Genomic DNA, 12,520 nt, shown 5'->3' with positions numbered 1-12,520 from the left:
AATCGACTATCTCCATATGAAACTTTCGCTCTAACAAGACTGACGTAAATCTCTGACTCCGGATCTGGCAAAAAAGCAAGAAAGAATGTTTGTTCCGTAAACAACTTGCGAGATGCCGGGGTGGAGAAGAGTTTGTACCTCTTTAATTCAGACGAATTTTGCATGAGAACGAGACATGCACTCGACCCCCTCCTTATCTACCAGATAATTAATTATGCGCGCAACGGTAACGGAAGGAAATGATGGTGGACCCGGCTAGTTGGTAAAATAAGGAGTGCACACTCACAATAATTTAATAAAAATCGTAATCTATTAAAAAAAGAGAACTTTATCATAATAAACAACAGGAAATGGGATTCTGCCTGTATCTACGAAATGATATGCGGATTAAATATTACATTGAGATTTGTTATATATCAGAACATAAATGCACATGATTGTCGACACAGTCAGTAGGTTAAAGGATAGGGTAAACTGAAATATTATGAGAATAAGAGTTGGCTCGAGAACAAGGGGCTCCTACTCTCTGTGATGCAATAGATTGACGATAATGATTGGAGGTCCTAATGAATCGAGTATTAATCTCCCGACTATATAGCAGTATCGCAATTAGTAGTGAGAGCTCAAATGGGATCACATGGAGAAACAAGCAAGGTGGACTTGTAGCAAAGCGAGCGCTCGTGCTGCTGAGGGATTCAGTATAAAATTGATAAGGTCCTACAATGCCGGAGCCGCAAAATACTGTACCAGTACTGAAATCTGCAGCACGTCGTCGGTAGGCAGCGTCCTGTTGATGTAGGCGCCGACTTCTGACGTGCAGCAACTCTGTGTCAAACCCTGGCCGCGAAGGCTGTCCAAGAATTCTAAGTTCTTCCGAAAACGAGCGACCAAGTCGCAAGACCGTCCGACTCTGAGAAAGATCAAATCCCGAATCTTTCTGTCCGCGCAACGCAAGACCGAAGCCAACGTTGCTCTACTCCCTACTCTCCTCGAAAACCGCGAATCAGCATTCAGTTCTGATTCCAAAATTCCCCCACACTGTCTCAGAACATCATTCGCACCAATAGCGACCGTTTCCTCCAATTTCGAGCAGGGCTTTATGACGTCAACTAGCTTCAGTTAGATTGACCAATCATGCCTCTGCTATTCAGCTGAGGACACTGAACTTGCCGTTTGACTGGCTACGAAAACAACCTGCCTACACCACCGGCCATCCGGCGCCAGACAGTCGCACCCAGCAGGGCACAGTCCACAAGTATTCTCAGAATCAAGAGGACAATGCAGTCAGTTGATGCCAGGAATCTTCGTTCCGGACGCACCGGAACGGTAAACACATAAACGGCGGCGACACTCAGACGTCTCGCAGGACGTTTCGCCCTGTATACAATAGGTGAAACTCGACCGACGTCAGTCGTTCTGCCAGGCGCTTAAGCCTATTGTATGAACCCCACAGAATTCAGGGAAGTACAGCTCCCAACCGGTAACGCAGTGTGCCGCGTCCTCCGATGCTTGCCTCGCACAGCCACCCAGGGAAGTAAACCAACATGCATGGGAATCAAGTGAAAAGTAGTTTTTGAGCTCTCAGTACAAATACTCTTATTACAATAACCTTATTCGGTCTGTTACTACCGTGCAATGACATAGAACATTAATACAATTGATAAAAATGAGAGGAGACATGCAAAAGAGGACATGGAACCTCTCAAACTCACCTTAATGCTCAACGTAGTCTCTTTGAGGGAAATACACTTGGTTCAGCGATTCTCCAGCTTTTTCATTCCATCGAAAAAATAGGTTCTGTCAAACTTTGCAAAATCTCCGTTGACTGCTACTATCACTTCCTCACTTGACGAAAATTTCTTCCCCAGGAAGCCAAAGTTTCAAATTAGGGACCAGCAGGAAGTCATTCGGGGCTAAGTGTGGTGAAGAGAGTGGATGACGAATGAATTCGAAGCCCAATTCATGAACTTTCGTCACTGTTATCACTGATGTGTGAGATGGTGCATTATCGAGATGAAAAGGAACTTTTTTGCTTGTGAACCTTGGTCTTTTTTCAGCCAACGCAATATTCATACGATCAAAAAAAAAAAAAAAAGTGGTTATCAGTTTGACTGCTGTTTTGACTCTGGTGTGTAATAATGAATCCAGGTTTCATTACCAGTCACGAATCGGCGCAAAAAGTGTAGCGAGCTGCGAGTAAACGTCGCCAGACATTGTGTTGAAATGTTGTGCCGGATGCGGTTTCGTTGATTGTCACCAGTCGCGGCATCCACCTAGCACACCACTTCTTCCTAGACAATTCTTTGTGCAGAAATTATGCACTCGCTCAGTTGAGATGCCTACAGTCTCAGAAATCTCACGATTTTGTATTCGGCGACTTGCATTGCCATATCACGCATTTTGTCAGTGGTTTCCTTTGCGGTGACCTGAATACCTGAATTGGACGGCCGGTGCGCTCTTCGTCTTCCTTGCTTGTCCGACTACGTTTAAAATCATTAATCCAAAGGTAAATGGTCTTCAAAGATGGTGCAGAGCCCGCTTGAACTTCATCCAGTTCTGTTTTGATTTGTGCGGCAGTCCAACCCTTCAAACGAAAATATATAATAACAACACGAAACTCGGTTTCCTCCCATTTCAGTCGTAGTCGACACACTGACGAATTCAGACTGCTGTCAACAATGACTTGTACATTGAAATTTGTTGTAATTATGTATACAATACTTGGAATAATCAAGCTTACCAACCTTGAAGGTGCAACAAAAATGTTCCATTCTTTCATGGAAGTTTACCAGACTTATCAAACCACCCTCGTACATGCGCTATTTGCATCTCTCCAGCGACTTCTTCACAGCGACGATTAAAAAAAAAAAAAACTGATTCAGGACGCGACTATACTAGCGGATTTCATTCAGACAATCACTGCACTCTTTCGCAGAACGACGAAAGCTGTGACTATAAAGCTCTATGGCCGAAGGCGTTGTTAAACTCTGACTTCAAATTGTTGACGCGCGCTCTCAGCGACAGACTGCAACTTTTTATATCGTGTGTCTGAAGCACTCAGTGAACTGAAAGTAAAATTTTGTCAACCGATCTGAGTAAAAACCCTAAGATGTTTTGATCTTATGTAAAACCAGTAAGCGGTTCGAAATCACCTATTTAGTCACTCAGTGACCATCAGGCTCCGGAGCGGAAGATAACACAGTGACATTGATGGGCGATCAATAATGCACTTCCTTGCTCGTTATGAAGACCCGATATACATGACCCGCAGGCGAACACAACTGCCATCGCATTTTTAGACCTAGAAAGAGGGTATGACCGAACAGGTTATGGTTACCTATTGCACTCAATGTCTGCTCTCGTTGTTCTCGCCGCCTTTACTGACCTCACTGCCTCATGTATCACCGACACAGCCTCAAGATTGAAAATAAATTAAAGGTTCGCCGGCCGGGGTGGCCGAGCGGTTCTAGACGCTACAGTCTGGAACCGCGCGATCGCTACGGTCGCAGGTTCGAATCCTGCCTCGGGCATGGATGTGTGTGATGTCCTTAGGTTAGTTAGGTTTAAGTAGTTCTAAGTTCTAGGGGACTGATGACCTCAGAAGTTAAGTCCCATAGTGCTCAGAGCCATTTGAACCATAAAGGTTCACGAAACCAACCTCTCCTCAAAGAGGACTTCGACAGGGCTGCCCTCTATTCGCTAGTTTGTTCGAGATCGCCATAGAATTCATGCAACATCTCCACCACACAATATCGGGCATCAGTCTAGGTGTATGGTCTCATAACATTCATCCGAACCTACGCAGAAGATGTTACCTTTGGAACTTCAGTATTTATTTAGAAACTGCTGATTGCAACTGAGGGAAACTTCTCAGTCTTTACGAAGAGATGAAATTGCTGAGTGCAGCTGAACGTCTCTTTACTTGTTTTTATCATTTCACTGACCTACAGAAAGTTTCCCTGACGAATACAACTCAAACTTAATCTATTCATTTATTACCGACAATATACAAACACAACGCAATCTGACTGCCAATAATGAAAACAAAAGAATGGCCCTGAATTAGAAGAAATCCTAACAATAATAACCCACACATTTCAAAAGTCACTTACCTCACGGAAAATGTTCATGACGCGAATATGACACGAACTACAGCAAGCAGCAACTACAACCAGCTAAATAAAAAATTTCTAACTACTGTAGGCTCCAACTACTAATAGGCATGTGGTTAGCAAAGGAAAGATTTTGCTGCAGAGCAAACACCGTGTTTAGCAGATTTTACCTCAATCATGTGACATCCAGTTCCAAAAATTATATAATCGTCAGTAATTCCATTGAACAAGCATTGACAAATACAGGGTGGCGCACGAAATGTGTTACCATTTTGTTTTTGAATATAAACTTTGTTGTCTATACAGTCTGAAAGGAACGTATACTACAATGAAGAGCCGTTCATGGAGATTTGTTCTAACTCAGCACATGCTCAATATGTTCACCATTTCGTTTCCTAACTTCCTTCAAACAAACACTGAAGTTAGTGATTATCCTACGGCACATGTCTTCCGTAATTTCACTGCAAGCTTGAAGAATAAGTCTCCTGAGCTCCATTAAATCACGTAGACGTTTCGGGAAAATTTTTCCTTTACGTACCCCCAAAGAAAAAAGTCACATGGACTGAGGTCTGGACTATTCGGGGGCCAATTTTGTCGGTCATTGAAGCGACCTGGAAACCTGACTGATATGATCCACATGTCGAAATGCTCGTGTAAAAACTCCAACACAGTGTTTGCAGTATGTGGCCTTGCTCCATCTTGCATGAACCACTGCGTGTTGAAGGGCAAGGCAGTAGCTAGAAGCTGTGGAACGAAGCTATTGTGAAGCATGCTCAAATAACGCTCGCTGTTCACAGTTTCTTCGAAGAAAAAGGGTCCAATAAGTCCGTGACTGGAAATTGTTGTCCACGCTGTAACCCTCGGAGCATAATGTTGTCGTTAATGAAGCACTTGTGGGTTTTCAGTGGCCCAAAAGCGTACATTTTGTTTGTTAACCACACCGTCTAAATGAAAATGCGCCTCGTCTGAAAACCAAACGTTGTTGAGAGTTTCTTCTCTATCCTCCGCCCACTGACCAAACAATAGTCTCTGCTGCTTGTGTTCTTCAGTGAGCTTCTGTGCACAAGTCATCTTGTATGGGTACATGTGAAGGTCACTTTTAAGAATGCGAAGTTAGTGATTATCCTACGGCACATGTTTTCCGTAATTTCACTGCAAGCTTGAAGAATAAGTTCAAAAATGGTTCAAATGGCTCTGAGCACTATGGGACTCAACTGCTGAGGTCATTAGTCCCCTAGAACTTAGAACTAGTTAAACCTAACTAACCTAAGGACATCACAAACATCCATACCCGAGGCAGGATTCGAACCTGCGACCGTAGCGGTCTTGCGGTTCCAGACTGCAGCGCCTTTAACCGCACGGCCACTGCGGCCGGCTGAAGAATAAGTCTTCTGAGCTCCATTAAATCACTAGACGTTTCGGGAAAATTTTTCCTTTACGTACCCCCAAAGAAAAAAGTCACATGGACTGAGGTCTGGGCTATTCGGGGGCCAATTTCTGTACAGCAACTCGTACCGCTTCAATATTCTCCAGCGAACAAACAGGCTTAGGCCGAGGTCGCTTCGCTTCCAATACTGTTCCTTCCTGTACAAATTTATCGTACAACCTGTGGATGGTCTTCTTGCAAGGGACCCATCGTGTCTTAAACTGTTGTCGAAAACGCCTGTGAGTCACAACAAGGCTTTTCGTTTCATGAAAAAGTAACACAATTGGCGATCGTTGCCGTGTCGTCAGTCTTCCATTGTCAGCCATTGCTGCTTACTAGTCTCCTACCGGCAGTATCGTGAATTACACGTCATTTCGTAACTCATTTGTTTTTCCAAGTTCTGCATGTACTGCTGTAGAGATCCCAGCGGGATATCTAATGTGCGTCGTAAATTATGAAAGAAACAATTGGTAACACATTTTGCGCGCCACCCTGTACATCAATCATCATTTTACAATCCATGTCAAACCAATACTAAATACCCATGAAGGACGCACGTCCAAACCGTCCGCTCGCGCTAACACTTCCAACCTTCAACACTGTAACTATTAACTCTCAACTGCGAGTCCGGCCAGCCACAGAGTTTCTTACAGAGGGCGCACAGCGCTGTCAGTAATATTAATGCAATCTATAGCGCTGCCAACATACAAACACATAAACAAGCTACTTATACCTTGATACTCCAAGATGACAGAGGCACACAGCTCACCCATCAGATTGTGGTTAACTACCGACAGTACAGTGGTGCATTTTTCGACATACACAAATTTGCAATTATACCTGTAACAGTGTTACAAAACTCCTACGTAAACAAAGAGAGCATCATCTCAGAAGAGAGAAGACGAAAACTACTTGACAAACAAAAGCTGAACGAAGTGAAAATGAGCATATGGAGAGCAACACTCAATGAACTAAAAGTAAAATTTTGTCAACCGATCTGAGTAAAAACCCTAAGAGGTGTTGATCTTCTATAAAATCAGTAAGTGGGTCGAAATCATCTGTTCAGTCACTCGTTGACCATCTGGCTCCGAAACGGATGATAACAGAGCGAAGGCCGAAGTACTGAACTCTCCTCTCTCTCTTTCCGAAAAGGTCTCGGAAGGCCCAACGGTACCGACCGGCCGCCGTGTCGTCCTAAGACGATAGGAGTTACTGGATGTGGATATGGGGCGGGGGGCATGCAATTTGCAAACCGCTCTCCCGGCCGTGGTCAGTTTTCGTGAGCGGAGCCGCTACCTCTTAATGAAGTAGTTCCTCACTTGGTCTCACAAGGGTTGAGTGCACGCCGCTTGCCAACAGCACTCGGCAGAACACGTTCTCTGCTTTCAATCATCGTACGAACGTTGAAATTGCAGATATTGACGAATGAACTTGTTCCCCTTCTAGCAACAATTTATCATGTCTCGCTGGAGCAACGAAACGTACTAGCGACTGGAAAAAAACGCAGGTCATGCCTGTTCTCAAGAAGGGCTGTAGGACAGAGTACGCAATTATAGGCATTTATCTTTGACATCAATCTGTTGTTGAATTATGGAACATGCTTTACGTTCAAGAATTATAATCTTTTTGGAGAACGAAAATATTCTCTATAAAAATGAACAGGCATTCGACAAAAAGAGATCTTGAGAAAATCAGCGCGCTTCGTTCCTCCATGAGATCTATAGCGCTGTAGACATCGGAGCTCAGTTTGATACCGTGTTGCTTGGCTTCAAAAAAATCACCGCGGTAGAAGTGTTCAAATGGTTCAAATGGCTCTGAGCACTATGCGACTTAACTTCTGAGGTCACAGTCCCCTACAACTTAGAACTACTTAAACCTAACTAACCTAAGGACATCGCACACATCCATGCCCGGGGCAGGATTCGAACCTGCGACCGTACAAGTCGCGCGGCTCCAGACTGAAGCGCCTAGAACCGCTCGGCCACTCCGGCCGGCTTTGACTTCAGGAAGGCGTTTGACAGCGTCCTGCACTACCGTTTCGTGAAAAAATACGAGCTTTTCGAGTATCGGACCAGATTTGCGACTGGATTTAAGACTTCCTTACAGATAGAACTCAACACGTCGCTCTTAATGGAACTAAACGACAAGTGTAAAGGTAATTTCGGGAATAAGCCAATGAAGTATGGTAGGACCGTTACTGTTCGCAGTGTGTATAAATGACTAGTAGAATGCGTCAGAAGCTCTGTAAGTCTATTCGCAGATGATGCTGTTATCTATAAGAAGGTAGCAACGCCGGAAGACAGTGACAATCTGCAGACTGATATACAGAGGCTTGATGAATGGTCCAGGGCAGTTAACCCTGAACGTAAATCAATGATTTGCCGCCGGATGGTAAGTGGCAGTTCACCAGCCTCAGCACAGAGAAATGAATGAGAAGACTACAGTGTAACATTTCCTTGTATACGCCGTGTAATTGTTCCTCCTGCCTGCTATGCGAGGTTGCGCTGAGATGCTACTCATTTACATATCGAAGCATGTTGTACACTTCATGCTAACTGGGCGCTTGTTGAACGTCGTTTCATGGTGTTGCAATAAAATTTCCAGTTGTGTTGTTATTTTGGATAAAGCATATTCGTGCTGTGCTCCTGGTTTCAACACCATCTACAGTACGAGCACTTTCATCGTTCCTACCGGTGCCCCATACAAATGTGGTTTTCTAGAACACGCCCTAATTTCCTTGTTTTTCATCAGTCCAGGACAATGTGAAGCTCGAGTAATGTGCAGTGCTGCGTTTCAGCCCACTGGGATACAACCTGCCACTGGAGTACACCAAGCTGGTGGCAGAGTGCACGCGCCAGAGGCGGAACCGCGAGTCCTCCGTCTGGATCTGCAAGCCCGTCTCGCAGAGCCAGGGCCGCGGCATCTTCCTCTTCAGGGTGAGTACCAACCACTCCGCCACTACCTGCGTCTTCTCTGCGGTACTGCTCCTATTACTGTGTACGGAACGGACCATGTTCCTAGCCTTACCTTGTCGGCCTGCCAACAGATAACGGTTATTTAGATGTTTACACACGGACAGAAGTGTTCGTGCAGAGGAGTCTTCTGTATGCACTTCATTCTACCTCAATGAATAATGACATTGTGTGCGTAATAAACTATAAACACAAACAATACAAGCACTTACTAATCAAGATGAGAAGAAGTGACTGTTTGAAACCTCGTGGTATTTTCCGCTCTCACGTCCCCGTTCAAGGACAAATGAAGGGGAAGGGGAAAAAAAGAGGTAAGTCAGTTGTTACGAAACATGAGAAAAAGTGATTTTAACGTTTGACCTGCGATTACATCAATATATAAGTACGTACAATAATAGTCCTCGTTGGTGTATTCAATCTGGAAATAGCGTTATTGGCATCTGATGTGTTACCAGAATGAAGTAATTTTCTGAAATTCAGTCATTCGTCAATTGTATGGTGAAACAAATAGCTAAGTCAATCGAAACCGACGCAATAATACCATAATAATCATTGGTTGTGATAATTTAGTGATAGTACTCGCATCACATGAGTGTGAGGAAGCTGACTGAAGAACTTCACTGCACCTGGACGACAAAACTTCGTCAGTTTTTGCAGATCTTCATATTTTAGCCTAGAAATTGGAAGGGGATACGGAATAGAGAGAGGAATTTTCAAGATAGATTGCAGCGAACAGGAGGTAACTGTAAAGCTGTTGTGCACTAGACAAGCTAGAAATTCTGAAGTTAAATGTACCACTAGAAGCAGGTACTGGCAGTACATACAGCGCATCCACTGGTTGACAGTGTTATAATGTCCTTACGATGCCAATTCTTACGATGATGAAGTTTTCACTTTGGACACCAGGAGTATCACAAAATATATATATTACCAGGCAGGACGTTATGACCAACTACCTAGAAGCCGGTATGTCCACCGTTGGCACGGATAACAGCGGCGAGGGGTCATTGCTTGGAAGCAACCAGGCCTTGGTTGATCGCTGGCGGGAGTTGGCACCACATCTGCACAAGCAAGTCACCTAACTCTCGTAAATTCTGGAAAGGGGAGCGATGAGCTCAAACGCCACGTTCGATTATATCCCAGATGTGTTCGATGGGTTCAGATCTGGCGAACTGCGGAGATCTAGCACATCAACTGGAACTCGCCACTGTGTTCCTCGAACCGCTCCGTCACACTCCTGGCCTTGTGACATGGAACATTATTGTCTTGTCGAAAAATGCCATTGCCTTCGGGAAACATAACCGTCATGAAGGGGTGCGCCAGTGTACGGTACTCTTTGTTCATCACGGTGCCTTGCACGAGCACCTCTGGACCTATAGATGCCCAAGTGAATGTTACTCAGAGCATAATGGAGGCGCCGCCAGCTTTTTTCCATCCCGCAGTACAGGTGTCAAGGAGCTGTTCCCCAGGAAGACGACGGATTCGCGCCCTCCCATCTGCGTGATGAAGAAGGTGTCGGGATTCATCAGACCATGCAACGCTCTGCCACTGCACCAACGTCGAGTGCCGACGGTCAGTTGCCCATTTCAGTCCTAGCTGCCGAAGTCGTGGTGTTAACATTGGCACGTGCATGGGTCGTCGGCTGCGGAGGCCGATTGTTAGGGGTGTTCGGTGCACTGTGTATTCAGACACGCTTGTACTCTGCCCAGCATTGAAGTCTGATGTTAGTTCTGCTACAGTTCGCGGTCTGTCCCGGTTTACCACTTTTGCCAGAGCACGACGTCCGACATCGTTAATGAGGGGTGATTACCCAATCCCACGACGTCTGCACGTGTTTTAACCTTGTTTTCGCCACATGTTGAAGGCACTCACCACAGCACTCCTCGAACACCCGACAAATCTTGGAGTTTCCGAAATGTTCGTACCGAGGCTCCGGGCCATCGCAGTCCACCCTCTATCAAAGTCAGATAGATCGTGCGCATTCCCCATTCTACATACGGACAGCATGGTCACTGATACAACATGAACCGTGAGTGTGTCAGACTGTAAGTAGGCTGTTTAGGTTTTTTTATTGGTAACGCCACGTAGCACTCTGTATGAAAATCACTGGCTGTGCTGTGTGCAATCTGTGGCTAGTTTGCATTGTTGTCTGCCATTGTAGCGTTGGGAAGTTGGCTGTTAACAGCGCGTAGCGTTGCGCAGTTGGAGGTGAGCCGCCAGCAGTGGTGGATGTGGGAAGAGAAATGGAGGAGTTTTGAAATTTGTAAGACTGGATGTCATGAACTGCTATATATATTATGACTTTTGATGACTATTAAGGTAAATACATTGTTTGTTTTCTATTAAAATCTTTCATTTGCTAACTATGCCTATCAGTAGTTAGTGCCTTCCGTAGTTTGAATCTTTTATTTAGATGGCAGTAGTGGCGCTCGCTGTACTGCAGTAGTTCGAGTAACCAAGATTTTTGTGAGGTAAGTGATTTGTGAAACGTATAGGTTAATGTTAGTCAGGGCCATTCTTTTGTAGGGATTATTGAAAGTCAGATTGCGTTGCGCTAAAAAATATTGTGTGTCAGGATAAGCACAATCATGTATAATTGTTCAAAGGGGATGTTTCAAGAGTAGCAGTCATTCCTCACCAGATGTTTCTGCTATCGCCTGGACGGGTTTATATCGAAAGTATGACGGTGGTCATAATAGTCTGGCTGATCAGTGTCCTCATTCAAAGTGATGAAGTGAGACAGGAGTACCGTCACTTCAATGACGATGTGTCCGCGGGCCTTATTGTGCAAGTCACAGCACGTGGTAGTACAGGTCTTACGTATTCCATTGACTGTCTCCAGCGGGGAGAGAGTTGTTACTTCAGGCCACTTGAATAATTCCTAACTGCGCCTTTAAATACATGCTTGCTCTCGACAACACAGGACAAAGTTTAAAAAAATTCGTGGTTATCTTGTCATTGACATATTTATTTCCTGTGAGACCCGGACTGAGCCGAGCGTTCGCTGTGTACATCGGGAAAGGCAAATAGTATGACATCACAAATTCGTTCGAGTTTGGCGCCCTTTTTCGCAGTGCATTCAGGATAAACATAAAACAAGATTCTCCTGTTGCAAAATCATGAATATTGAACGAGTAAATCAAAATTTTCCTCTTAAGTAATCATCATTGGTTGCTATATCTGGCAGGGATACATTTTCTGCGAAGCCTGTGCAAATAGCCACCTTCTTTTTGTTTTTCCTTGCCTCCTGTTTACTGATGGGAGAGACTGCATCAGAATTCTGTTTGCTTTGCTCTTCTGTGGCCGGGTGGGGCACCACTTATGTGCCTGCTTCTTCCCCCCGAGAAACTGACATAATGGTTCTCTCCTCTTACAGTAAGACTTAGAGTGCTGATGTCTCCGAACTACAGCTACGAAACAGCCTTGTCTGGAAGTAACCTTGTCTGGAAAGATTAATCGCCAAAATGTGCCCCCGTCGGAGGTTCGGGTCCTTCCTCGGGCTTTCGACCGCTGTTTCCCTCGATATCCTCTGGTAATGACTATCCAGGGTTCTATTTGTGTTCTCGAAAACCGTAGATATTCAGTGGCCTTCATCTGGACCACAGGACATGTCGGAATCCCGGGAAATACACTTGCTGACAGGCTGGTCCAACAGGCTACCAGTAAACCGATTCTGAAGATCGGCACGCCGGAGACTGATCTCCGATCGGTCTTCCGCCATAGAGTTTTTGAGACCTGGAATATCGAATGGCACACCCAAAGTACGCCAAATAAATTAAGTGCTGTAAGGGAGATGACGAATGTGCGGCGGTCATCCATGCGAGCCACCCACAGGGACTCCGTTATCTTTTGCCGGCTCTGCATCGCCCATACTTGGCTGACACAGTCACACAGTCCACATTTTGTTGTACTCTCCCAATCTAGCCGCCCTGAGGCTGTCTTTTAACCTTTCTGACACACTAGTTCCGATGTCAGGCGACATTACCTCAACGGCTGATCTAGTATTAAGT

General features: G+C 45.0%; 1 protein-coding gene across 1 annotated transcript in view; it reads left to right on the top strand.

Moving 5' to 3' along the window:
• Positions 1–12,520, top strand: part of LOC126204080 (probable tubulin polyglutamylase TTLL2) — a 376,176-nt gene that overhangs the window by 235,006 nt on the left and 128,650 nt on the right. The window contains exon 4 of the mRNA XM_049938500.1: positions 8,336–8,474. Within this exon, the coding sequence (XP_049794457.1) occupies positions 8,336–8,474 (139 nt within the window). The remainder of the gene's footprint in view (positions 1–8,335; positions 8,475–12,520) is intronic.

Source organism: Schistocerca nitens, chromosome 9 (assembly GCF_023898315.1).
Source record: "Schistocerca nitens isolate TAMUIC-IGC-003100 chromosome 9, iqSchNite1.1, whole genome shotgun sequence".
NCBI classification, from domain to species: Eukaryota; Metazoa; Arthropoda; class Insecta; order Orthoptera; family Acrididae; genus Schistocerca; species Schistocerca nitens.
The sequence above is the reverse complement of the archived record's forward strand: the minus strand, read 5'-3'. Positions and strand labels throughout refer to the sequence as shown.